General features: G+C 49.3%; 2 protein-coding genes across 2 annotated transcripts in view; one reads left to right on the forward strand and one right to left on the reverse strand.

The window, feature by feature from the left end:
• LOC138846506 (protein Aster-A-like) overlaps nucleotides 1-27,600 on the reverse strand; it is a 406,361-nt gene that overhangs the window by 197,524 nt on the left and 181,237 nt on the right.
• Nucleotides 7,807-24,739, forward strand: LOC138846465 (USP6 N-terminal-like protein). Its single transcript, XM_070062419.2, has 3 exons — nucleotides 7,807-7,950; nucleotides 14,767-14,925; nucleotides 24,550-24,739. The coding sequence occupies exons 1-3, from the start codon at nucleotides 7,807-7,809 to the stop codon at nucleotides 24,733-24,735; spliced, it is 489 nt and encodes a 162-aa protein (XP_069918520.2). The 3' UTR covers nucleotides 24,736-24,739.

Below are 27,600 nucleotides of genomic sequence, written 5' to 3' on the forward strand. Positions count from 1 at the left end.
ATTGGGCTGCTGCAAATACAGCCTTTGAATACGTATCTCCCACCACATGGACAAACATAAGTTGACCAAAGGAGTTAATGTGGGTGACGTCCACTTGCCAGAGCTTCTAAGGAGCAAGTCCTCGCGGGTTGACTCCTGCTTGTAGCAGTGGGCCTGACGGGGCGAGGGGGCACAATTTTTGCAAGAGTGCACTAGGTGTTTGCATTGGCTCATTGTTAGCTCCGGGAAAAGTGATTTTGTGTTGCTTTCTGCCATATGAAGTTTTTGGTGTAGAATAGGGGCTTGTTCTAGGTGTCTGATGGCAGCCATGTTGCAGGAGATAAGATGATCGACCTTTTCGTTGCCTTGGGAAACTCACATAACAAGCAGAAGTATGACCTGCAAACTGACATAAGCACAGCAATGGAGTTTTTTTTCTGAACTTGAGCCTTGAAGGATCAAAATTGAAAGTATGCATCAGGAACTGAACCTCACCTGTGTTTAGATGGGGCCTGCTGAGTGGGAGAAGTCCTCATGAACTCATTATGTCAGAGTTCTCAGGGCTCCCTGGGTTGTTTGAAGTGCCCCGTGCCTCCATCAGCACCGGCAAGCGGAAGCGGGAGAGAGACATCTCCCCAGACTGAGCTGTCCTGAGCCCTTCCGGCCCCCGAGGGCTGCAGCTCTACAGGCCCGCGTGTGGGGTCAGCCAGGGGCGGTGCTGCTCTGCCTAGACCCTCCAGAGAGCTCCCCCAGCCTCCGATGCAGGAGCACAGTGTGTTGGCTCCAAGGACTTGGGCCATCTTCTACTGCCTTCCCAGGCCATAGCAGAGAGCTGGATGGGAAGTGGAGCAGCCGGGACTCAAGCTGGCTCCCATATGGGATGCCAGCACTGCAGGTGGAGGCTTTATCTCACTATACCACAGCCACAGCACCGGCCCCAGCTTCCTGTGTTTAAAAAGGAATTATTGGGGCCCGCGCAGTGGCCCATGGGTTAACGCCCTGGCCTGAGGCACTGGTGTCCCATATGGGCACCGGTTCTAGTCCCAGCTGCTCCTCTTATGATCTAGCTCTCTGCTATGGCCTGGGAAAGCAGTAGAAGATGGCCCAAGTCCTTGGGCCCCTGCACCCGTGTGGAAGGCACAGAAGAAGCTCCTGGTTCCTTGCTTCAGATTGGCTCAGCTCTGCCTGTTGCAGCCATCTAGGGAGTGAATCAGTGGTTGGAAGAGACCTCTCTCTCTCTCTCTCTGTCTCTTTCTCTCTCTGCCTCTCTGTAACTACGCCTTTCAAATAAATAAATAAATATGTAAAAAGCAAAACAAAAAAAAATATGTGACAGTCACAGAAAGAATTCTCTTGATCATGGGCTCTGAAGATTGTCCTGCTCAAAATACTATAGACAAAATAACCAACAGTAAAGAAATACTATAGACTTCTAAAAATTAATCAGATTCAAGAATTTTGAATCAGCAGTGCATGGTAGAAGTCCTGATGATAAGTGTCAAAGTCAATTAATTATAGGAAGTAAGTCTGGGTAATTACTCTATTTTTTTTCTTTGACAGGCAGAGTGGACAGAGAGAGAGAGAGAGAGAGAGAGAGAGAGAGAGAGAGAAAGGTCTTTCTTTGCTGTTCGTTCACCCCCCAGTGGCTGCTGCGGCTGGTGCACTGCGCTGATCTGAAGGCAGGAGCCAGGTGCTTCTCCTGGTCTCCCATGGGGTGCAGGGCCCAAGCACTTGGGCCATCCTCCACTGCACTCCCGGGCCACAGCAGAGAGCTGGCCTGGAAGAGGGGCAACGGGGACAGAATCCGGTGCCCTGACCAGGACTAGAAACCGGTGTGCCGGCGCCGCAGGCAGAGGATTAGCCTAGTGAGCCTCGGTGCCGGCCTGGATAATTGCTCTAGATAAAGACACTGTAGGGGCTGGCACTGTGGCGTATTGAGTAAAGCCGCTGCCTGCAGTGCCGGCCTCCCATATGGGCACTGGTTCCAATCCAGCTCGCTCTCTCTCTCTTTTAAAGATTTATTTATTTATTTGAAAGAGTTATATAGAAAGATAAGGAGAGAGAGAGAGAGAAAGAGCGAGAAGTCTTCCATCTGCTGGTTTACTCCCCAACTGGCCACAACAGATGGAGCTATTCCAATCCGAAGCCAGGAGATAGGAGCTTCCTCCAGGTTTCCCACATGGAAACATGCAGAGAGCTGGATTGGAAGTGGAGCAGCCGGGGCTGGAACCAGCACCTCTGCTGTGGCCTGGGAAAGCAGAAGATGGCCCAAGCCCTTGGGCCCCTGCACCCACATGGGAGACTGGTAAGAAGCTCTTGGCTCCTGGCTTCAGATCGGCACAGCTCTGGCTGTTGCGGCCAACTGGGGAGTGAACCAGCGGATGGAAGACCTCTCTCTCTTCCTGCCTCTGCTTCTTCTGTGTAACTCCGACTTTCAAATAAATAAATAAATCTTTTTTTTTAATTATTATTTTTTTTTTGACAGGCAGAGTGGACAGTGAGAGAGAGAGACAGAGAGAAAGGTCTTCCTTTGCCGTTGGTTCACCCTCCAATGGTCGCCACGGCTGGCGCGCTGCGGCCAGCGCACCGCACTGATCAGATGGCAGGAGCCAGGAACCAGGTGCTTTTCCTGGTCTCCCATGGGGTGCAGGGCCCAAGCACCTGGGCCATCCTCCACTGCACTCCCTGGCCACAGCAGAGAGCTGGCCTGGAAGAGGGACAACCGGGACAGAATCCGGCGCCCCGACTGGGACTAGAACCCGGTGTGCCAGCGCCGCAAGACAGAGGATTAGCCTAGTGAGCCGCGGCGCCAGCCATAAATAAATCTTTTTTAAAAAAGACATTGCAAATGTTAAACATTAAAATTTAACCTATTTTGTTAAAAACAACCTTTTAAAGATAAAAATAACGTTGTTTTTGTTCAATTATTCCAGACTATATTCTCACATATAGGGGTAGTGCTAGAAAGAATAGGAAAAAACATGAGAGGACAGAGTAAATACCTGAGATAATAGAGAAATATCTGTTCAAGTGCTTTTCAGTGCAAGAGTAGCTGGTAGAGGCCGGCCCCGGTGTGCCGGCGCCGCAGGCAGAGGATTAGCCTAGTGAGCCGCCGCAGAGCTGGCCAATTTGAGTGAATTATTATGATCTCTTGTTTACAGAAGTCAATGGCAGTGTTTTATAAACAGTTAAGTGTATGCTGAATTTACTAGGCAGTGCAGAGTTCCAGCTTCAACTGTAATCACTGCCGGTGTCAACCGTCTCATTATCATGGGCTTTACTGAAGGAGTAACTCACTGGAGAGAACAGAACTCTTTCCACCCTGGCCCCCTGAAGATTCAAAAGACCATTCCCACCACGGCAGAGCCTTTCAGTTCCTATGAGCAGGGCCAGCATCGTGGCCTAACAGGTAAAGCCGCCTCCTGCATCGCTGGCATCTCTCCCATACGGCCCTGAGTCTCAGCTGCTCCACTTCCGAGCCAGATCCCTGCTAATGTGCCTGGGAAAGCAGTGGAAGATGGCCAAATGCTTGGGTCCCTGCACTCACGTGGGAGTCCTGGAAGAAGTTCTTGGTTCCTGGCTTCTGCCTGGCCCAGACCAGACCGTTTGGGGAGTGAACAAGCGAATAGAAGATCTCTCTCTCTCTCTTTCTCTCTCTGTCTCTCCTTCTGCCTTTCAAATCAATCAATCAATCTTTAAAAATTTTCCAATATCTTCTGTTCATCCCATGATCCCTGGAAGAGCCAGCATGTTCGTGGCAGCTCCAGTAACTTCTTTTGGTTGCTTGCAGAGCTGTTTAACTGGCAATACTTGTGATTGGGCACTATTAAACCTTCCTGCGTTCCTGAGTAAGCCTTACTGCCTTATTGGCCATGGCTCAACTTCTTTTTTTTTTTTTTTTTTTAATTTGTCTTGGGTTTTACTTGGCAGCATTTTATTTGGAATTTCACCACCTGCAATATTAAGGGAAGTTACAATGTTTGTGTTATCTTTGTCACATTTTAGAGCCGAAATTTAACTATCTTACCAAAATGAATTGAGAAAAAATTTTAAAGCATTTATCTCATGAGTTTATTTACAAACATATCCAGTATGCTACATGAGTTCAAGAGTTTGATCCACAATCAATAGATCATACCTCTTGAACTGTTATTCATTTCTAGTGAGTAGATGACTGAAAGAATCCTCATTTTTTAAATTTTTATTAAATTTTTTAAACATTTCATGTTTTGTTTGAAAGGCAGAGAGACAGAGACAGACATATAGAGATCTTCCATCTGCTTGTTGACTACTCTAAAGACTGCAATAGCTGGGGCTGGACCAGGAGCGGGGAGCTCAATTCAGGTTTCCCATGTAGCGGCCAGGGCCCAGCCACTCGAGCCATCATCTGCTGTCTCCTAGGTGGGCATCAGCAGGAAGCTGGGATTGGAGGAGGAGCTGGAACCTGGGCTCAGGTATTCTAATATAGGACGTGGCTGCAGCGGCTTTACCACTGCACCAAGGGCCTGCCCCCAGTGTGTTTCTTAAGCTTTAGGTGTCTTCGCATCAGGAAAGGAGTGGCAAGTCCAGACCCAAAATGCAAAGTCATCGTAATCAGTCATTGCTTTCTTTTTCCACTTAACGTGGCCAACTCTTCCCTGGGCTCTTCTGGGGGTTCCTACAGACCACAGAGCCTGAACCCCAGCTACTCTGCTCCAAAGTGGCCCAGACACCCAATGGGGATGATATGGCAGCACCATACTCTGTCTTCCTTTTTTTCACAACCTTGTTCTCTTTCTACCTTTTTATGTGGTAAAGTTTAAAATTTTTATTTACATTTGTTTATTTGAAAGGCAGAGAGACAGAGATCTCCTGGCCACTGATCCATTCCCCAAATGTCTGCAACAGCCAGGGCTGGGCCAGGCTGAAGCCAGGAGCCCCAAACTCAATTTGGGTCTCCTGTGTGGGTGACAGGGATCCAAATATTTGGGCTATCACTTACTTCCTCCCAGGGTGTAGGCGAGCAGGAAGCTGGAATTCAAAGTGGAGCCAAGACTCAAATCCAGGCACTCTGATAGGGGCTACCAGCATACCAAGCTGTGTCTTAACTGCTGCACCAAATGTCCAAAACAATGGTGCAAGGTCTTTTAAAAAAACAAAAAATCTTCCCATTAGCATCAGAGTTGGGGGAGGGGGGAGCAGGTTACAGGTACAGATTCTGAAACTCTGCAGTCTTAAGAGACTGGGTGGCTGCAGCCTCATTTTGAGTATCCATCCCTGTGCAACAGGAGAGAAACAGGACTCATTTAGAAAAATATCAAGCTCCTCACAACTGGACACGTGTCCATTTCTAGCTCCAAACCAATCAGGAGCGAGGAGTGTCAGCTCCTAACCTGCAGTGACCCCTGCTGCCCTGGTAGGGACTCCTGAATGTTCAAGCATGCCCAAAATGGCCTCATGTGAACTTTCCGGGGTGATGGTATTGAGCACCATTGCTGTGGTGTGTCGTGTGCAAAAACAGTGAAAGCCAAATCAGCGGTGCCTGTGCAGATCACCTAGCTGGGTGCCAAATGCTGTCCTGTGCCCAGGGGTTTGAGCCAGATTGAAGTGCCGTGTGCACTGGGGGAACGGGCACGCCTTCCCACCCCCATGAAAGCACCTGTTCGGCTCCCATAGGACAGCAAGTTGATGGAAGCTCACCCTGCTGTGCTGTCCGCGTGTTGGAGCATGAGCGCCCCATAAACCCTGTCTGGGTTGCATATTGGCCCCTTGTCAATTTCTATCTGCAAGTGAGCCAAAGACCCTGGGCTTGGTAAGGCCACTGTGATGTACAAATAGTTCCACTTTCTGGAAGCAGGTTTGTGACAATGTTTCAGGATCACCTTTTGCAGCATGAGAGTTAGTCAAAGAAAAAAGACAAAGTCTGTCCCTTGCACTCTTCATTAAAAAAATTTTATATATTTGAAATGCAAAATGAGAGAGAGAGAGAGAGCAGGAGGGAGGGAGGGAGGGAGGGAGGCAGGGAGAGAGAGAGATCTTTCATCCACTGGTTCATTCCCCTACTGCCCACAGTAGCAGGGCCGAGTTGGGCTGAAAGCAGGAAATACAGCTGCATCTCCCACGTGGGTGGCAGGAACCCAGCACCTGGGCCTTCCCCCGCTGCTTCTCCTGCACATCGCAGGAAACTGAACGCAAGTGCAGACGGACACCCCACGCAGGGGCTCCAGCCACCACGCTGGCACATCGCCTGCCCGTGTTCTCCACCTCCTTTCAGGCTCAGGACCTTACACGACTCACCTGTCGACAGGCGTGTTAGCCTGCCAGGTATGTAGCCTGCTTCCTCGCCCCCCCCCCAGCACCAGGTGAACACCATGCTCCCCATCAGCAGCTTCCTGCCTGACTTGCAGGCGCACACCTGTCCTTTCCCAAGGTCCTCCTGGGGGGACGTCAAGCACACACCTGTGGGCCCTGTAGAATCAAGCTTTGTTTTTTGTTTTTGTTGTTTTTTTTTCTTGAATTTTTATTTTTTTAAAGGTTTACTTGAAAGTCAGTTACCTAGAGAGCCGAGCTTATTTTTTTAAAAGTGGAGGCTTACCTGAACTTCTTGCTCCCCCAAGTACAGAACCTAACAATTCCCATGCTCTCTCTAATCTGGTCTTCTACTATTTTGTTGGTTGCCCCAATCAGCCAATTAACACATTTCTACATAGAGCTTAAGAAACGTTGCCCCCCAATCCCCCATTGAAACTCTAAGGAATTCAGCTGTAAAAGCTTCTAGGCCCAACATTTTTGGGGGGGTGTCGATGTTTCTTTCATTTTTTTAAAAAAAATTTTATTTATTTATTTAAGTGCTAGAGAGAGAGGGAAAGACAGAGAAAGGTCTTCCATCAGCTGGTTCTCTCCCCAAATGGCCGGAGCTGGGCCAATCAGAAGCCAGGAGCTTCTTCTGGGTCTCCCACTTGGGTGCAGGGGCCGAAGCACTTGGGCCATCTTCTGCTGCATTCCCAGGCCATAAGCTGACACCTGGATCAGAATAGGAACAGCCGGGACTTGAACCGGTGCTCATATGAGATTCCGGTGGCAACGCAGGCCGAGGGTTGAAAGCCACAGCGCCGGCCTGTTTTCCTTCTTCTTTAGGGGACGTTATTCTCCCTCTTGTCTGCCGGATGACTCCTGTCCGAGACAGTACTCAGAGACAAGCTTCGCTGCGCTTCCTGGGGGTCCTCTCCTCCAACTCGGAACCCCGCGGAGAGCCCTAACTGGGAGACAGAGCCTTCCAAGTGAGAACTCTGGTGGCTGCTTCAGTCACAGGAGCTGCAGACCCCGGCCCACTCAGAGGACGGGGTCGTGCACACTTCCGCTAAGACAAGCAAGCCCAGCACAGAGACCTGGGGAGCGCGGCCCGCTGGACGCTGGGGGTGGACAGCCCAGCAGGCCCCGCGCGCTCCCGGCGGGGAGGCCAGCCCAGGTCCCCAAGCCCCCGGGCGCCCCGCGGCCCAGGAAGCGAGCCGCGCGCCCAGCACCGCGGGGCCCCACGCCCCTCCCCGCCGCACGGCGGCGCTGCGCAAGGCCGGCCGTTGTCCGAGGCCGTTGGGCGCCCACGTGGCTTCTGGACGCCTCGAGGCCGGCGCGGGGGCGGGCGCCATTACGAGAGGCCGGGGGCGCGGGGTGGAGCCGACGAGGAGCCCAGAGCGCGCCCGCGGCGGCGGCGTCGGGTGGGAAGACGAGGCGCGGCACTGGGGGGCGTGGCGGCCGGCCTGCAGGCGGGGGCGCGTCCAGGGCAGGAAGCTGGAGTCCCCGTGGAGCTGGTGGGCGCGGCCCCCGCAGAGGCCTGAGGCGTCCGGCGCGATGGCAGGGGCCGCCCCCGGGGCGACGGCAGGGGCCGCGCGGCTCGCCACGCCCGCCACGCCCGCCACGCCCGCCGGCGGGCGCGTCGTCCAGGGCGAGCGGGCCAGAGGCGCGGCGAAGATGCTCCAGGTCCTGGTGCTGCAGGTGAGCGAGCGGCCCGCGCACGGACGGTCGGGCCCGGGTCGGTGCAGGCGGGAGGCTGGAGTGCGGGTGGGGGTCGCTTCAGAAGGGGGCGCGTGCGCTGTTCCCGACGACCCCGGAGGGCGGTTGCTGCGAGCTGTCCCGTACTAGGTGTGCGTTCCTGACTCGGGCACGTTGGCAGGTGTGTCGGTGCCCCGCACACCCCAGCCCACGTCCGCCCTAGGTTAGGGCCCTCGCGGGGAACCCTGTACCTGGCTCCCGCCCTTCCCCCGCCGCCCTCGGGGCTCGGCTTCTGGGACCCCCCCCCCCCCACGCCCTCTCCTCACGCGGGTGTCCTGGTCCCCGGGGCGGGCATGGGCCTCCACCTTGGAGACTTGAGGTGCAGGGAGGGCTCCCGAGGAAGCCGGAGGGGAGGCGCTGGAGGAGGGAGTTTACAAACCGGAGCCAGGGTGTGGGATGGGGAGGGGCGCCGCGAAGGAGGGGGATGGGTGGTGTTTGTGTTCTGTGGATTCACCCGACCAGAGCGTCACACACCCCCGAAGCCGCTGACTCCTTGCAAGGAGGCCTGGCTCTCAGACTTTTCAATCTGTTTTATTTATTTGACAGAGTTAGAGACAGTGAGAGACACAGACAGAGGGACAGAAAGGTCTTCCTTCCTTGGTTCCCCCACAAATGGCCGCCACGGCCGGGGCACCGCGCTGATCCGATGGCAGGAGCCAGGAGCCAGGTGCTTTTCCTGGTCTCCCATGGGGTGCAGGGCCCAAGCACCTGGGCCATCCTCCACTGCACTCCCTGGCCACAGCAGAGAGCTGGCCTGGAAGAGGGGCAACCGGGACAGAATCCGGCGCCCCGGAACCCGGTGTGCCGGCGCCGCTAGGCGGAGGATTAGCCTAGTGAGCCGCGGCGCCGGCTATATTGTTTTTAGATAAATAGTACACCTTTATGGTTGCAAATACCTAACACAAGTGCAACTTGTTTGACCAGCAGACCCAAATGCAAACATGTCAATAACTTAAAAAAAATTTTTTTTTTAGTTTTTCTGTACCAACAAATTGAGAACAGCCTATTTATCATATTTATTTAAGTCAGGTGCACCAGAAAGGTAATTTGTGTTAATTTAGCAGTTTTTAATAATTTTTATATAGACACACAATCTGCACATAAGTATCTGGCTCCTGCCATCGGATCAGCCCGGTGCGCCGGCTGCAGTGGCCATTGGAGGGTGAACCAACGGCAAAAAGGAACACCTTTCTCTCTGTCTCTCTCTCACTGTCCACTCTGCCTGTTGGAAGAAAAAAAAAAGAAAAGAAAAGACAAAAAAAAAAAAAAAACAATTAATGGGGCTGGCTCTGGTGCAACAGGTTAACGCCCTGGCCTGAAGCGCTGACATCTCACGTGGGCGCCGGCTCCTGGCTTCAGATTGGCACAGCTCCGGCCATTGCGGCCAATTGGAGAGTGAACCAGCAGATGGAAGACCTCTCTCTAACTCTGACTTTCAAATAAAGAAATCTTAAGAGTGTTAATTTTTTTTATCTGTGACGTCAGTAACCACCCGAGGCTCTTGACATGAGCTGCGTAGGTTAAGGAAGCCTTTTGAGTCCACAACTCTCAGTATTTGGACAAGGCCATAAGCAAAGTGGAAGTTCTCTCCTCCCTTTAGAGAAAAGTACATCCTCTTTTGATGGCTGCTGCTTTCCACTGGGGCCTCACGGAGATCCTTCACGTAGAACATTTTTTGCCACAGTGTCTTAGCTTTCTATGCTTGACATGTAAAACAAGTCCATATTTAAACAGACTTTTAAAACTTTGAAACTTAGCCGGCGCCGTGGCTCAATAGGCTAATCCTCCACCTTGCGGCGCCGGCACACCGGGTTCTAGTCCCGGTTGGGGCGCCGGATTCTGTCCCGGTTGCCCCTCTTCCAGGCCAGCTCTCTGCTATGGCCCGGGAGTGCAGTGGAGGATGGCCCAAGTGCTTGGGCCCTGCACCCCATGGGAGACCAGGAAAAGCACCTGGCTCCTGCCATCGGATCAGCGCGGTGCGCCGGCTGCAGCGGCGGCCATTGGAGGGTGAACCAACGGCAAAGGAAGACCTTTCTCTCTCTGTCTCTCTCTCTCACTGTCCACTCTGCCTGTCAAAAATAAAAAAAAAATAAAAAAAAACTTTGAAACTTTTAGAACTCAGCTGTTTTTAAAACAAGTAGAACTTAATGAGACAAAGATTATCTCAGTAGGATACAAAAAGACTATTTTCCCAAATATCTATTAACACTTATGTATTTCATCAACCTCATTGCTTTTACAGAGGATCAGATTTTAACCTTACGTCAAAAAAAAAAAAAACAGATTGATAACTTTTGAAGCTAAAAAAAAAATTTTATAACCATGTAAGACTTCCACACACCTTTTGCAGCTTACCTAAACCGTTTTATCTTTTCCATTCCAATCTTACAATCCATGTCCTTTCTTTATTATTTCACTAAGAAGCACAGTTTTGACTTGGCAACCTTTTTTCCATCTGTTGATTTTCTTGATTTACATTGAAAATAGCAATTTAAAAGCATATCCCGAATTTCAACCTTAGTTACTTCTGAGCAGTCTTGAATTATGTTTACTTATAGACAGCTTATGAAAACCTATTTGTCAACAAATCCAGAGTTTTTCATAGACTGTAAGGTGTTAAGAGTACCTAAGTTTACATGTAGACACATGTATCTCATTTACCTTTACCCAATTTACATTTAGCAACTACACAGATTGTTAGGGTTGGAGTAGCTGGGGTTCTGGCCTTTTGTACCCCACCCCCCCCCCGCCGCCCCGGGATGAGAGAACTGACGTCAATGGAGACAGGCCACTTCATTAAGGCAAAGAGGGAAAAGCATCCTGTTCTAGAAAAGTCTGGTCTGGAGTGCACTTGGGGCTGGGGTTTTACCTGGTTAAGGAGGGAGTTTGCCACTGTCGCTGTGGGGGAGGGAGAAGACTTTGCAGCTGGTGGAAAGTGGAACTAGGGGGCTCTGGGAAGCCTTGGGAACTTTCCTCAAATCTAATTAGAAAGCTGCCCTGTGCAGCTCATCTATTTAATTAGTTGTTTTGCAAGGAGTCTGGGGGAGGTTGCACCTGGTTCCCCAACCAGAGGAGGTTGCACTGGTTGTCAGAAGGAAGGGAGGAAATGGGGAGGGGGTGGGCTGAGGGCAGAAGGAATGGGGAAGGGGCGATGAGCCCTTTACAGATGACTGAAGATACTGGCATTGTATCATACTTTGTCTGAATTAATGTCAGAACTACATTTATATGGAATTTTATTTTTTATAAAACTGGAAATCAGTTTTATCAACCTGAGATCTGTTAAATGGCCATTTTTCATTTAGTCACCTGCTGTCTGGCAAGGGTTAGCATCATTGCAGAACCTGTAATGGTTGCATAGAAGCCAATAGGGATTACAGTTGAAGCCTTCATAGGTAAGCAGATGACAGCCACATTTCATTCCCAGGACAGATTTCTCTTTCTTCTTTGGACCTTGGGAAAGCCTCTAGCACAACTTCAATGGGGTCAGCTAGAAACAAGTTTAAGTAAAAGACAAAGGCCTCTGCCACACTTGGGGAGGCTCAGTTCCTGCACCCTGCTTTGCTGCTGCGGTGAGAGCACACGCTCTTGTTCTGCAGGGAGGGCTCTGCTCCGGCACTGAACCCTGAGCTGCTTCCCGCCCTCTGCTTGGCGGGCTCCACTCTTTCCTTGGGGTGAGTGTCCAGGCTTTTTTGTTTGTTTGTTTGTTTGTTTGTTTGTTTTTTGTTTGGAGGCCAGAGACTAGTTAAAGCAGTGAAAACAGATTTTATTCAGTACCTCCTGAGGAGAGCTGAGCTCCATTACCAGTGGTGCGGAGGTGCCTGGGTGTTTTAAAGGGAGGGCTGGGGTTGGCACAGCTCAAGGGAAGAGTGAGAAGAGGTCATTCAGGGTAAATGCGGTGATCCCAGCTGTGTGTGCTAGCTGGAAGTTATGGAAGTTAGCACGCTGTCTTCTTGCAGAAACTGGCATGGCGGCCCTGGCCTCATAGGAGTGGCTACTGAGCAGGGACACACTTCCAGATTTGTAAGCTTTTTTGAGTGAAGCCTCTAAGAAGGGAAGGTTGGGGCCTGCCTCAGATGATAGCCTGAACAGTCAGTTCTTCTGGCATTGTGGAGCTTTCTCTGGCAGGCAGGCAGGCAGGCTTGCTTATTTATTTATCAGTTTTATTTAAGAGTGACAGGGGGCGGGGGAGAGAAATAGCTCTTATCTACCGATATACTTCCCAAACGCCTACCATAGCCAGGACTGGACTGAAGCCAAAGCTGGCAGTAGGGAACCCATTCCAGGTCTCCTGCATGGGTAGCAGGAACCCAGTTGGGCCATCACTGCTGCCTCCCAGGCTCTGCATTAGCAGGAAGCTGGAGTCAGGAGCTGGAACTGAATATTGAATCTTTAGCACTCTGGCGGGGGGATTCAGTGAGTGTCATGACTGTTAGAACACATGCTCACCACTCAAGTGAGCACTTTAATGAATAACTGCAGTCATCCCAGGGTTGTGGCCTTGTGCTGCTGGAAGCCGGAATCTGGTTGTCTCTGAGTGCGAAGGACTGAATGGAGCCACATGCCCGGAGTGCTGTTTCTAGGGGCAGCAGCTGTAACTGCGTGCTCCTCTGAGCCCTGCACTGCTCACGTACTCAGTACTCCTTGCTGTCTCGCCCATTGCCGTTCAGGACTTGGCAAGGATGGGAGGGGTGTTGATGTGCAGACATCAGGGCTCCCTCTATGGCTGTTTCAGGATTTCTCCCCCTAATCCTCACTGGCACCGACAGCTCTGATTCCTCGAGCCACAGTGTGACTTTGTCTTGCGTTGTTGCCACTCTGTACAACTGGGAGGTGTTCTGGGATAGTGCCCAGTGAAGTTCCTTCTTTCGAGGGTCAGCTCTCCAGTGTCTGTTGCTTATGCTAGCTCTTCATTTATTTTGTGTTTTTTCAGGGTTCATAATTGTGCTGTGTGTGTAACTTATACACTATTTTGCCCTTGCCAGAATGACTGCTGTTCATTTTCCAGTTATTTATTATGAGAATAGTCAAACATTCAGAAAAATAATACGATTACTAAGATGAACTCTTCTATTCCTGCCACTGGTAACTTAGACTCCATATCTCTGGGTGTTTCTGCTTCCATACCTTTTCAGTAGACAGAGTTAGGAAAAACCTCTGAACAATCGTGAGTTCTGGCCAGCGCCGTGGTCCACTTAGCTAATCCTCCGCCTGTGGCGCCGGCACCCCAGGTTCTAGTCCCAGTTGGGGCGCTGGATTCTGTCCCAGTTGCTCCTCTTCCAGTCTAGCTCTCTGCTGTGGCCCGGGAAGGCAGTGGAGGATGGCCTATGTCCTTGGGCCCAAAACCTGCATGGGAGACCAGGAGGAAGCACCTGGCTCCTGGCTTCAGATCGGCGCAGCATGCTGGCTGTAGCGGCCATGTGGGGGGTGAGCCAACAGAAGGAAGACCTTTCTCTCTCTCTGTCTCTCACTGTCTAACTCTGCCTGTCCAAAAAAAAAAAAAAAATCATGAGTTCTTTTTTAAAATTTAATTTTATTTATTTGAAAGAGTTACAGAGAGAGGTAAAGACAGAAAGTGTTCTTCCATCTGCTGGTTCATTCCCCAGATGGCTACAACGGCCGGAGCTGTGCCAATCTGAACCCAAAAGCTTCCTCCAGGTCTCCCACGTGGATGCAGGGGCCCAAGGACTTGGGCTATCTTCTACTGCTTTCCCAGGCCACAGCAGAGAGCTGGATCAGAAGTGGAGCAGCTGGGACTCGAACCGGCACCCATATGGAATGCTGGCGCTTCAGGCCAGGGCTTTAACCCACTGCACCACAGCGTCTGCCCCAAATCATGAGTTCTTAGTGATGTTGTCAATCAAACTTAATTTTGGGGGGCTGGTGCTGTGGAATAATAGGCTAAGCCTTTGCCTGTGGTGCCGGCATCCCTTATGGGCGCCAGTTCATGTCTTAGCTACTCCTCTTCTATCCAGCTCTATTGTATGGCCTGGAAAAGCAGTAAAAGATGGTCCAAGTATTTGGGCCCCTGCACCTGCATGGGAGACCCAGAAGAAGCTCCTGGCTCCTGGTCTCGGATCTGCCCAGCTCTGGCCATTGTGGGCATTTGGGGAGTGAACTAGCGGATGAAAGACCTTTTTCTCTGTCTCTCCCTCTCTCTGCAACTCTACCTCTCAAATAAATAAAATCTTTTTAAAAATTTAATTTTCCATTTTATAATTCTTTTCCCTAACAATAAAAATCTTGGTTTCTAATAACAAGAGTAGATAAGACCCATTCAGAGAATTCAGTCGAAGTTTCATCCTTATTCTTTCTACTCCATTCTTTTCTCCTGTAGGAGGTAATCTGTATTTGTTTTGGTTCATCTGCTGTCATTTAAAAAATATGAGCAGGCTGTGTATATATTCATACTTATTTTTCTTACACAAAAAGAATACTAAAAATGTTCTGAACCTTTTATATATATGGATGTTTTAATAGGTATTTTAATAATAAGAATATGTTTAATATTTATATTTTTAAGCTACAGGAGACCAAATAGAACTGATGGCTTTTTGAGTTGTAATACATAATTGAGAATTACATATTATTGATTACATGTTTTAAATTTTATCTTTGGCTCTTTGGTATGACCATTTAAGATAAAGGTAGTTGTCAAAAATGATAGATCACTTAAATTAGAAAGTTACATGGTTCTGAGGTTTATTTGGTTTTAAAAGAAATCATGCATGATTTTATAATCTTTTAAAAATTCTGCAGGTTGAAGACCCAGATTGCTTCTGGGTTATTATAAAAGGATGTAGTCCCTTTTTGGATCATGAAGTCGACTATCAAAAACTAAATAGCGCCATGAATGGCTTCTATAACAGCATGTGTAAAGATACAGAAATAAAACCATCAGTGTTGGAAGAAGGACAGGTATGTATCTGAATGCACTTTATTTATTGTATCTTTATTATTTATTTATGTGCCATCAGTTACCCGTAAGCAGGTTTTGAAGGTCTGGGTTCTGCAGGAGGCAGCCTGTGAGTTGGTGCTGGTCAAACTGGCTGTGAGTAGTATTCTCTGGCACCCCCTCCCGGGCCTGAGCTCTGTGCCTTTTGACTTAAAAAAGCAACTTATAAAAAGTAGTAGCAGCCAGGACTTGAACTGACACACATATGTGATGCCAGCACTGCAGGCAGTGGCTTTACCTGCTGCACCACAGCACCGGCCCTGTTAATAGGCTTTTTAATTTCTGCTTGTTTGCTGGGTGAACATGATCTCTTGTTTTAACTTGCATTTTTTCACTTGCAAAGTTGGGTATCTCTTTAGTGTTTATTGTGTGTGTGTGGAGAGAGACTGATTTACCTGTTATTTTAGATTGATATTTCTCTTCAGTTATTTGACTTTATCTTATTAGAAATCTAATATTTGTTAAAAAAGAAAAGCTCATTAAGTATTTTTTATGTGAATAGTTTTAGAACTGCTATATTGTACTTTATCCTTGTAATTTTTTTATTTGAAAGTCAGAGTTAGAGAGAGAGAGAGAGAAATATCTTCTATCTACTGGCTTACTCCCCAGATGGCCACAATGGCTGGTTCTGGGCCAGGTGGAATCTGGGAGCTCCATCTGGGTCTCCCATGGTGGTAGCAGTGGCCCAAGCACTTGGGCTACATTCTGCTGCTTTTCCTAGGCCATCAACAGGGAGCTGGATTGGAAGTAGAGTGGCCTGGAAATGAACCGGTGCCCATAATGGGATGGTGGCTTCACAGATGGTGGCTCCACCTGGGACCCCGTAACACCTGCCCCCTGTAATTATCTAGATGTAGTGTAGATACTACCTTTCTTAGTAAAAATAAAAATAACTACTACTTTTGAACATTGATTATGTCTAGGCTGTGGGGTAAATGTTCTCTATATACTTCCTCATTTGTTTTTTGTTTTTTTTTTTTGTTTGTTTGTTTGTTTTTTTGTAAGAGTTAGAAGTAGAGTCAGCGAGAGAGCGAATCCATTCCTTCCATTGGTTCACTCACCAAAAATCCGCAGTGGCCAGAGCTGAGCTGATCCAAAGCCAGGAGCCAAGAATTTCTTCCAGGTCTTCCACGCAGGTGCAGAGACCCAAGGACTTGGGCCATCCTCTACTGCTTTCCCAGGCCATAGCATAGAACTGGATCAGAAGAGGAGCAGCCAGGACATGAACCAGTGCCCATATGGGATGCCAGCACTGCAGGCTGGGCTTTAACCCACTGCACAACAGCACGCCCCCCCCCCCCCACATTTGATCTTTAAAACAACTCTTGGAAGGAATGGATCTTGTGATACAGCCGAGTAAGCCACTGCTTGGGGCACCTTTGGTTCCATACTGGAGTACCTGATGTAAGTCCTGGCTGCCCACTTCCAGGACAGCTTCCTGCTAATGCCCTAGGAGACAGCAAATGGTGGATCGAATCCTGAATACCTGCCACCTGTGAGGGAGACCTGAGTGGAGTTCCTGGCTCCTGGTTTCGGCATGGTCCAGGCCCAGTTGTTGGAGACATTTGGAGAGTGAACCAGTAGATAGAAGATTTCTCTCTCTCTCTTGCCCTCTCTGATGCTCTGCCTTTCAAATAAATAAAAATGAATAAACATTTAAAAAACTAAAATAACTCTTGAAGTATGGTGGTAGCATATCTGATAGATCCAAACAAGAGAAATGTAAAATATATTATTCTGATCTTGACTTTTTATTTTATTTTTATTCCTTCTAAATACTGGTTTCTCCTGATTTTCTACTGCCTATACCTTGTCCTATGATTTTCTTTCCAAAGCATAGGCAAGATGTAGAAAGATTAAGTCAATAGAGATCAAATGGGAGGTGGCGAATGGGTGCTCTAGTGGGCAGAGTGCGGACCATAGCAGCCGCTTCCCCACAGCTGCCCCTACACTGTTGGCTTAGCCGACATGTACTGATCCCTCTCTGTGCCAGCCTGTGGAGATGCAGTGATCCCAGAATCGCTGCCCCAGGGAGCTTGTGTTTTGATTTGTCACAGGTAACTGATGTTGCAGCAGACAGTGCCAGGTGGTGAGCACAGGTCACCTCACTGGGGCCCTGGGATGTGAGTTTGTGTTGGTGCAAGCAGCAGTGTGGAGAGAGGTGTCACAGGAAGCAGCTGGGGTCTTTATCCCCACCCGGAGCAGGGCCAGAGCTATGCTCTCTGTTGTGTGCATCGTGTGCTTGATTGGTCATGCAGAAAGAGCCCTGTGTGTGGTTTACAGAGCAAGATAGTGTACTAACTAAAGTGTCCTTGGCCCTCACCGGAGTGTTGCAGTGTTCCCACTGGTTTCCTTTTTCTGTTCCAGGGTCTGAGCCAGGCCTCCAGCTTGCCTCCAGTGTCCTGTCTGGTTAGTCTCCCAGAGTCGGGGACAGTTCTTCAGTCTTCCTTCATGGCCTGGACGCTTCTGAAGAGTCCTGGTCAGTTATGCTGCAGAGGAACGTTCAGTTTGACTTGGCCTGATGTTCTCATGATCAGACTGAGGTTGTGCGTGTTGGCAGAGAGAGAGAGAGGTCTTCCATCCACTGGTTCACCCCCCAACTGACTGTGACGGCTGGAGCTACGCCGATCCAAAGCCAGGAGCCAGGAGCTTCCTCTGGGTTTCACACACAGGTGCAGGAGCCCAGGGACTTGAGCCATTTTCTGCTTTCCCAGGCCATAGCAGAGAGCTGGATCAGAAGTGGGGCAGCTGGGACTAGAACTGGCACCCGTATGCCATGCCAGCACTGCAGGCAGCAGCTTTACCTGCAACACCACAGTGCCAGGCCCTAGCAGGCATTCTGAATTTGCTACGGTGAGGTTCACTTTTTCCATCATTCCTTCTACAGTTTTAAAACTTTAATTATCTTTTTTTAAAAAAGATTTATTTATCTATTTGAAAGTCAGAGAGAGAAGGAGAGACAGAGAGAGAGAGAAGTCTTTCATCTACTGCTTCCCTGTCCAACCAGCTGCAATGGCCAGAGTTGAGTTGACCTGAAGCCAGGAGCCAGGAACCTTCCCTGGGCCTCCCACATGGGCACAGGGGCCCAAGCACCCGGGCCATCCTCCGGTGCCTTCCCAGGTCATTGCATAGAGCTGGATTGGAAGTGGAGCAGACAAGATCCGAACTAGCACCCACATGGGATCCAGGATGCTGGCACCACAGGCCTAGGCCCTAACACGTTGAACCACAGCACTGGTCCTTTATTTATCTTTTTTTAAAAAGATTTTCTTGGCCAGCCCCGTGGCTCACTAGGCTAATCCTCTGCCTGCAGCGGCAGCACCCCGGGTTCTAGTCCCAGTCAGGGCACCGGATTCTGTCCCAGTTGCTCCTCTTCCAGGCCAGCTCTCTGCTGTGGCCTGGGAGTGCAGTGGAGGATGGCCTGAGTGCTTGGCCCCTGCACCTGCATGGGAGACCAGGAGGAGGCACCTGGCTCCTGGCTTCGGATTGGAACAGTGCGCCGGCTTCAACGCGCCGCCCGTGGCAGCCCCTTGGGGGGTGAACCAACGGAAAAAGGAAGACCTTTCTCTCTCTCTCTCTCTCTCTCACTCTCTCTCTCACTCTCTCACTCTCACTGTCCTACTCTGCTTGTCAAAAAAAATAAATAAAATAAAAAATATTTTTTTAAACTTTTATTTAATGAATATAAATTTCCAAAGTACAGCTTATGGATTACAATGGCTTCCCCCCATAACGTCCCTCCCACCCAGAACCCTCCCCTTTCCCACTCCCTCTCCCCTTCCATTCACATCAAGATTCATTTTCGATCCTCTTTATGTACAGAAGATCAGTTTAGCATACATTAAGTAAAGATTTCAACAGTTTGCTCCCACACAGAAACATAAAGTGAAAAATAATAGATGATTTTTAAATGATGATGAAATAAGATCAGACCTATTGTCATGTTTCATCCCAGTGAGAGTCAAGTTGGGAATTGATAATTTCTCTTTTTTTTTTTTTTTTTACAGAAGATCAGTTTAGTATACATTAAGTAAAGATTTCAACAGTTTGCACCCCCATAGAAACACAAAGTGAAATATACTGTGTGAGTACTCGTTATAACATTAAATCTCACTGTACAGCACATTAAGGACAGAGATCCTACATGAGGAGTAAGTGCACAGTGACTCCTGTTGTTGACTTTACAAATTGACACTCCTGTTTATGGCATCAGTAATCTCCCTATGCTCCAGTCATGAGTTTCCAAGGCCATGGAAGCCTTTTGAGTTCTCCAACTCCTATCTTGTTTAGACAAGGTCATAGTCAAAGTGGAGGTTCTCTCCTCCCTTCAGAGAAAAGTACCTCCTCCTTTGAAGACCTGTTCTTTCCACTGGGATCTCACTCACAGAGATCTTTCATTTAGTTTTTTTTTTTTTTCTGCCAGAGTGTCTTGGCTTTCCATGCCTGAAATACTCTTGTGGGCTTTTCAGCCAGATCCGAATGCCTTTAGGGCTGATTCTGAGGCCAGAGTGCTGTTTAGGACATCTGCCATTCTATGAGTCTACTGTGTATCTCGCTTCCCATGTTGGATCACTCTCCCCTTTATTTATTCTACCGGTTAGTATTAGCAGGTACTAGACTTGTTTATGTGCTTCCTTTGACTCTTAGTCCTTTCATTATGATCAATTGTGAACTGAAATTGATCACTTGGACTGGTGAGATGGCATTGGTACATGCCACCTTGATGGGATTGAATTGGAATCCCCTGGTATGTTTCTAACTCTACCATTTGGGGCAAGTCAGCTTGAGCATGTCCCAAATTGTACATCTCTTCCCTCTCTTATTCCCACTCTTATGTTTAACAGGGATCACATTTCAGTTAAATTTCCACACTTAAGAATAACTGTATTAATTACAGAATTAAACCAGTCATATTAAGTAGAACAGACAAAAAAAATACTAACGGGGATAATGTATTAAGTTGTTAACAGTCGGGGCTATGCTGATCAAGTCACCATTTCTCATAGTGTCCATTTCACTTCAACAGGTTTCCTTTTTGGTGTTCAGTCAGTTGTCACCGATCAGGGAGAACATATGATATTTGTCCCTTTGGGACTGGCTTATTTCACTCAGCATGATGTGTTCCAGATTCCTCCATTTTGTTGCAAATGACTGGATTTCATTGTTTCTTACTGCGGTATAGTATTCTAAAGAGTACATATCCCATAATTTCTTTATCCAGTCTACCGTTGATGGGCATTTAGGTTGGTTCCAGGTCTTGGCTATTGCGAATTGTGCTGCAATAAACATTAGGGTGCAGACCGCTTTTGTGTTTGCCAATTTAAATTCCTTTGGGTAAATTCCAAGGAGTGGGATGACTGGGTCGAACAGTAGGGTTATCTTCAGGTTTCTGAGGAATCTCCAGACTGACTTCCATAGTGGCTTGACCAGTTTGCATTCCCACCAATAGTGGGTTAGTGTCCCTTTTTCCCCACATCCTCGCCAGCATCTGTTGTTGGTAGATTTCTGTATGTGGGCCATTCTAACCAGGGTGAGGTGAAACCTCATTGTGGTTTTGATTTGCATTTCCCTGAGTGCTAATGATCTTGAACATTTTTTCATGTGCCTGTTGGCCATTTGGATTTCCTCTTTTGAAAAATGTCTATTGAGGTCCTTGGCCCATCTCTTAAGTGGGTTGTTGGTTTTGTTTTTGTGGAGTTTCTTGATCTCTTTGTAGATTCTGGTTATTAACCCTTTATCTGTTGCATAGTTTGCAAATATTTTTTCCCATTCTGTCAGTTGTCTCTTCACTCTCCTGACTGTTTCTTTTGCAGTACAGAAACTTCTCAATTTGATGCAATCCCAGTAGTTGATTTTGGCTTTGACTGCCTGTGCCTCCCGGGTCTTTTCCAGAAACTCTTTGCTTGTGCCAATATCTTGAAGGGTTTCTCCAATGTTCTCTAATAACTTGATGGTGTCAGGTTGTAGATTTAGGTCTTTAATCCATGTTGAGTGCATTTTTGTGTAAAGTGTAAGGTAGGGGTCTTGCTTCATGCTTCTGCACGTGGAAATCCAGTTTTCCCAGCACCATTTAGTGAATAGACTGTCCTTGCTCCAGGAATTGGTTTTAGATCCTTGATCAAATATAAGTTGGCTGTAGATGTTTGGGTTGATTTCTGGTGTTTCAATTCTGTTCCACTGGTCTATCCATCTGTTTCTGTACCAGTACCATGCTGTTTTGATTACAACTGCCCTGTAGTATGTCCTGAAATCTGGTGTTGTGATGCCTCCAGCTTCGTTTTTGTTGTACAAGATTGCTTTAGCTATTCGAGGTGTCTTTTGCCTCCATATGAATTTCAGCATCATTTTTTCTAGATCTGAGAAGAATGTCTTTGGTATCCTGATTGGAATTGCATTGAATCTATAAATTGCTTTTGGGAGAATGGACACTTTGATGATGTTGATTCTCGCAATCCATGAGCATGGAAGATTGTTCCATTTTTTGGTATCCTCTTCTATTTCTTTAAGACTTTGTAATTCTCATTGTAGAGATCTTTAACGTCCTTGGTTAAGTTTATTCCAAGGTATTTGATTGTTTTTGTAGCTATTGTGAATGGGATTGATCTTAGCAGTTCTTTCTCAGCCATGGCATTGCTTGTGTATACAAAGGCTGTTGATTTTTGTGCATTGATTTTATATCCTGCCACTTTGCCAAACTCCTCTATGAGTTCCAATAGTCTCTTAGTAGAGTTCTTTGGATCCCCTAAGTAAAGAATCATATTGTCTGCAAAGAGGGATAGTTTGACTTCTTCCTTCTCAATTTGTATTCCTTTAATTTCTTTTTCTTGTCTGATGGCTCTGGCTAAAACTTCCAGAACTATGTTAAATAGCAGTGGTGAGAGTGGTCATCCCTGCCTGGTGCCAGATCTCAGTGGAAATGCTTCCAACTTGTCCCCATTCAATAGGATGCTGGCCATGGGTTTTTCATGAATTGCTTTGATTATATTGAGGAATGTTCCTTCTATACCCAATTTGCTTAGAGTTTTCATCATGAAAGGGTGTTGAATTTTATCAAATGCTTTCTCTGCATCAATTGAGATAATCATATGGTTTTTCTTTTGCAGTCTGTTAATGTGGTGAATCACATTGGTTGACTTGTGAATGTTGAACCATCCCTGCATACCAGGGATAAATCCCACTTGGTCTGGGTGGATGATTTTTCTGATGTGGTGTTGTATTCTATTGGCGCGAAATTTATTGAGGATTTTTGCGTCTATGTTCATCAGGGATATTGGTCTATAATTTTCTTTTAGTGCTGCATCTTTCTCTGGCTTAGGGATTAAGGTGATGCTGGCTTCATAGAAAGAATTTGGGAGGATTCCATCTTTTTCAATTGTTTGAATAGTTTGAGAAGAAATGGGATTAGTTCTTCTTTAAATGTCTGGTAGAATTCAGCAGTGAATCCATCTGGTCCTGGGCTTTTCTTTGTTGGGAGGGCCTTTATTACTGTTTCGATTTCTTTTTCCATTATGGGTCTATTTAGGTTTTCTATGTCTTCATGGTTCACTTTTGGTAGATTGAATGTGTCCAGGAATCTATCCATTTCTGATAGATTTTCCTGTTTGCTGGCATACAAGTCCTTGTAGTAATTTCTGATGATTCTTTTTATTTCTTTTTTATGGTGTCTGTTGTTACATTTCCTTTTTCATCTCTGATTTTATTGATTTGGGTCTTTTCTTTTTTTAGTTAGTTGGGCCAATGGGGTGTCCATTTTGTTTATTTTTTCAAAAAACCAGCTTCTCGCTTGGCTGATTTTTTGTAATTTTTTTTTTTTTTGGATTCAATCCTGTTAATTTCTTCTCTGCTTTTAATTATTTCTCTTCTCCTACTAGATTTGGGTGTGGTTTGGCTGCAGTTTTTCTAGGTCCTTGAGACACGCTGAAAGCTCATTTATTTGGTACCTTTCCAATTTCTTGATATAGGCACCTATTGCTATTAACTTGCCTCTCAATACTGCTTTTGCTGTATCCCATAAGTTTTGATATGTTGTGTTGTGAAAACTTCTAAATGTTCTTATCATAAATTTTTTGAAATCCATATCTTGCATTTCTTCTATCTCATCATCTTCATAATCTTGGCTTGGGGTGTTTTGTTTATTTGGAGGCATCATAGTGTCATCGTTGATCTTGTTCCCTCGATTTCTGTGTTTGTTGCTTGGCATAGTTAATTCTTCTTTCGTCACTGTGCTTTTTTTTTTTTTTATACTATGTCTGTGTTAAGTGGACTGCCTGCTGTTGGAGGAGCCTTGGAGGCTTGAGATGGGTGTGGCCTGATAGCTCTGCTTGGTTCTTCTGGGTTACGGGTGTGCAAAGGTGACACCCTCAGGTTATGCGTGGTAAATCTCTCCTTTTTATTTATTTATTTATTTAGGAGGTAAGTAATACCTCACCGCACTGCTGTGCAGAATTGATGGTATTTAGCTTCCGATCTCTGGCTTCTACCCAAAGAGTCTGTGCAGGCTCTGTTTCTCCTCTGGACTCCCACTAGGTTGCCTAGGATACTGAATTGTAGTGACTCAGTTCCTTAGCTCTCCCTAGTTGTTATCTAAATCCAGAGTGAAGGCCTGCTCTTTGTCTCTTGCTTGCCTTTGCAAGGTTGGCAGAGAGAGAAACTCCTCTGTACCAGTACCCCCCCACACACCTTTTTTCCTTCTCTCCTGTAGTCAGTCTGGTGAACTTTCCCGCTCCCCTCTAGATTCTGACCGCCATTTCCCCGCCAATGTCTCAGGTTACTGAGCTCACCTCCCCTTCCAGCACCGATGTGTGGACTCAGAGCCCTGGGCGTCCCTGCTCTCCCTGCTGGTGTCTGTGTGACATCCACTCCCCTTCCTGCACTGGTGCGCAGACCATGCAGCTCCCGCAGCTCGGCTTCCGCGCGGTGGGCGACCTTGTTCTCCCAGTAGGTCCTCCGAGTCACAGCCACTAGATCCGGAAGAGTTTCCTCTGCAGTTTTTTCCTGATCCTTTTTCTGAGGCTACCGTAACTCCACTTTTATTAAACTAAATTTTCCTGGACTATCGGTGCGTGCCCTCACTATTCCACCATCTTGGCTCCACCCCGTCCTTCAATAAAAATATTTTATTTATTTGAGAGGTAGAGTTATAGACAGAGAAAGACGTAGAGAAAGGTCTTCCTCTGCTGGTTCACTCCCCAAATGGTTGCAGTGGCAGGAGCTGAGCTGATCAGAAGTCAGAAGCCAGGAGCTTCTTCCAGCTCTCTCACAGGGGTGCAGGGGCCCAAGCACCTGGGCTGTCTCCCACTGCTTCCCAAGGCCATAAGCAGAGAGCTGGCTTGGAAGAGGAGCAGCTGGGATGCAAACTGGCCCCATACAGGATGCCGGTGTGGCAGGTGGAGGCTTAGCCTACTGTACAGAGCACAGGCCCCTATTGATCTTGCTATTTCTTTGAAAGGCAGAGAGACAGAGATCCTCAATATCCTGGGTCACTGCTCCTGCAGTCTCCCCCTGTCCCCTGTAGTGACACTGCACACCCACCCCTGTGGGCCCTGCTGAGGCCCTGACGGCGGCTCCTCCAATGCCTCTGTCCCCAGGTGCCGTTCCCCCTGGCTCTGAGGATGCGGGACATCTACATCCTGGAGGGCGAGCACGTGCTCCCGGCCATGGCATACACGGCCCTCAAGATCCATCACAGTGAGTCCTCAGGGCCCACAGAGGCCCGGGTGCTGGGATGGAGGAGCTGGGGGTCCCCCTGCCTGTCCCTCGTGAGCAGGACTTGAGGGAGGGATGAGGGGGTTTGGGAGGCCTGGGTTCCCTTCAGGAGGGCACTGAGAATCCCCCTGTTGCATCCCCAATCCCAGGCCCCCACAGACCACAAGGAGAAGTGGCCAGGGTCATCGCACTGGAAATTGGCCCCTGAGCAGTCCCTCCAGTGCTTGGCGTGACACCCAAGACATCCTGGCCCGATGACCACAGCTGTCTGCACACAGGACCCTCCTAGGACAGGTGGGTGGGTTCCCACCTGGATGTGGGCAGGGCTAGAGGGAGGTGGGGCTGTGGGAGACCCTGTGCAGTGAAGGGGAAACCAGCCGGCACTGGATCCCCTTCAGCCATCTGAGAACCCCTGGAAGGCCCAGGTGCCCTGAGCCCAGTTGTGGGGGCCGAGTGCACTCCTGTGAGCAGGGGTGGGCACAGAGGCAGGCGCTGGGGGCCCCTGCGGCAGAACTCAAGGGCAACTGAGTGTGGGCTCTGCAGCTCTATCCTCGGGCCAACAGAAATCAGCGGGACCCGGAGCATCGCTGGCCTCTGGGCTCCGGTGGGGAGGGGTCCCCGTGCTCGTCCCCTGCTGCTGCTGCCATCAAGGACCTGAGCGCCTGGGTCCCCATGCAGAGCAGAGATGGGCTTGTCCCAGCTCTAGAGGCTCTAAGTGGGGGCCCAGGTGCAGGCTGTCCAGGCACTGGGGAGGCCCCACTGTGCCTCCAGGTGCTGCCTCCTTGGGTGTTCATGGGACAGTAGCGGTGACAGCCCAGTCTCACCAGGAAAGAGACAGTGGCCCAGGGGCAGAGGACACAGGGCACCCCTGCCACCTCTTTAGAAACTGCATTCCCTGTCCCCAAGGGCCTAAACCGATCTCCATGTCTGCCCTACAGCCCCAGCTCTCACCCCATCATCTTAGGCTCAGTTCCTTTCCAGCCATGTTGGAGGGACTCAGATGTGGGTAACTCAGCGAATGCACTGTTAGGGCGCAGGAGGTCAGGTGGGGGAGGTGACGGGGTCCTGAGTTGGTGCCTGGGTCCCCAGAGATGAGAGTGAGGTGGAGAGTTCAGGGCCATCCACCCTGTGGGGCTGTGCAGGAGGAGCCGGTGGTGTCCCAGGGCTCCCCTTGCCCGGGCTGCACACACCCTCCCCTCTGGGGCCAGCAGCCTGGAAGAGTCCTCAGCGTCACACGTGGTGATGGGGACCCTAGGATGAGGTCGGGGCAAGCACCGAGCAGGCCAGACGGGGGCTGTGGTAAACAAACCGTGTCTCTTCTTGCAGCCAAGGCCATAAAACGGTGCAGCAGGCCCCTGGGGCAGGCACGCGTCTCCCAGATGCACGTTCCTGCCCCCACTGCTCCGAAGGCCAAAATCACCATTCAGGACACAGTGGCAGTGTGGGAGCAGACCAGGGGTCCCGCTACTCGTGCAGTGATGATCCGTCCTCCAGAAAGCTTTGGCCTCTGCATTGCCGAGAGAGAAGGCATGGAGGAGGAGGAGAGCTGGGAAGGCAGCCCAGAGCCCCTCGGCCTGGGCTCCCCTGTGGGGACCACAGAGTCTCCAGGTTCTGCCAGCCCCACGGAGTCTCCAAAGTGCTCGAGGTGGGGAGGCCTGTGCCAGTGCGCCAGTCTCCCTAACCTGAGCGGGCCAGAGCACAGGGAGGACGACTCCTCCGACGCTGGCAGCCGGGAGGGCCTGTGGATGTGGGCTCCTCCACGGGCCTCGGAGCCCCCAGAACCAGGGCCCATGCAGGCTGTCCCCGCCTGGGGGCCACGGCTGAAGACTTCCCCCTACTGGCATGGCAGCCCCACGCACTCTGGGGACAGTCACGGGCTGGAGCCGGCCAGAGCCAGCCCTGGGCTGGGAGACCAGACCCGCGTGCCCTCCCTGGCCAGAGGCCTCCTTACCTCTTATTCCATGGGGCACCTGGATGATGGGTGCCTCCTAGAAGAGAGGCCGAGTCCAGCATCTGTCCTGCCCAGGCTGGGCAGCAGCCTTCCGTGTGTCTTCACGGCATCCTATGCACTTGGTTGAGCGCCCACCGCCCAGGCTCTTCCTGGGGCCAGGACACCCTGACACTGGAAGACAACAGCCATGCCAGGAGCCACTGTACTCTCCTCCCCGCCCCCCTCCCCCACCGCCACCCTCAGGTGGTGCTGAGCCTGTATTAAATTGTTCCATGGAAAGGAGTTTGCTCCAGTTTGTGACCCCGGTGCCCAGCGGCAGCAAGCTTCCCCGTGTTCCTGGGGAGATGGGTGGTTCCACAGCCCCCATCCTCAGGCAGAGACCCGCTCAGGACCCTGCAGGCACAGAAGAAACTCCTGGCTCCTGGCTTTGGATCGGCACAGCTCTGGCGGTTGTGGCCGTCTGGGGAGTGAACGAGCAGATGGAAGACCTCTCTCTCTGTCTCTGCCTCTCCTCTCTCTGTGTAACTCTGACTTTCAAATAAATAAATAAATCTTTAAAAAATGGAATTATTTATGTATTCAAAATGTAGAGTGACAGGGAAAGAGAGACAAATCCTTCATCTACTGGTTGATTCCCCAGAAGTCCTTGAGGTCCAGTTCTATGCCAAGCGAAGGTCAGGAACCAGAATTCCAACTGTGACTCCCATGCGGGAGCAGCGGCCCACATATTGGGGCCGTCTTCCACTGCTTTCCCAGGCCTGTTGGCAGAGAGCTGGAGCCGAAGCTGAGCTGCTGGGACTCGAACCAGCTCTCCACTATGGGATGCCATCATTGCAAGTTAGCACCACCCTGGCCCGTGCACTTTAAATGCTAATATCCATGAACTTACTGAAGTCCTCTCCTACCCATGTGAACGTGTCCTTGTTTAGAGACTTCGGAGAAGCAGGCCACGCCCTCAGCTCCTCTGACAGCCCTCATGTTC

Source organism: Oryctolagus cuniculus, chromosome 18 (genome assembly GCF_051225735.1).
Source record: "Oryctolagus cuniculus isolate XC-2025 breed Fujian yellow rabbit chromosome 18, ASM5122573v1, whole genome shotgun sequence".
NCBI classification, from domain to species: Eukaryota; Metazoa; Chordata; class Mammalia; order Lagomorpha; family Leporidae; genus Oryctolagus; species Oryctolagus cuniculus.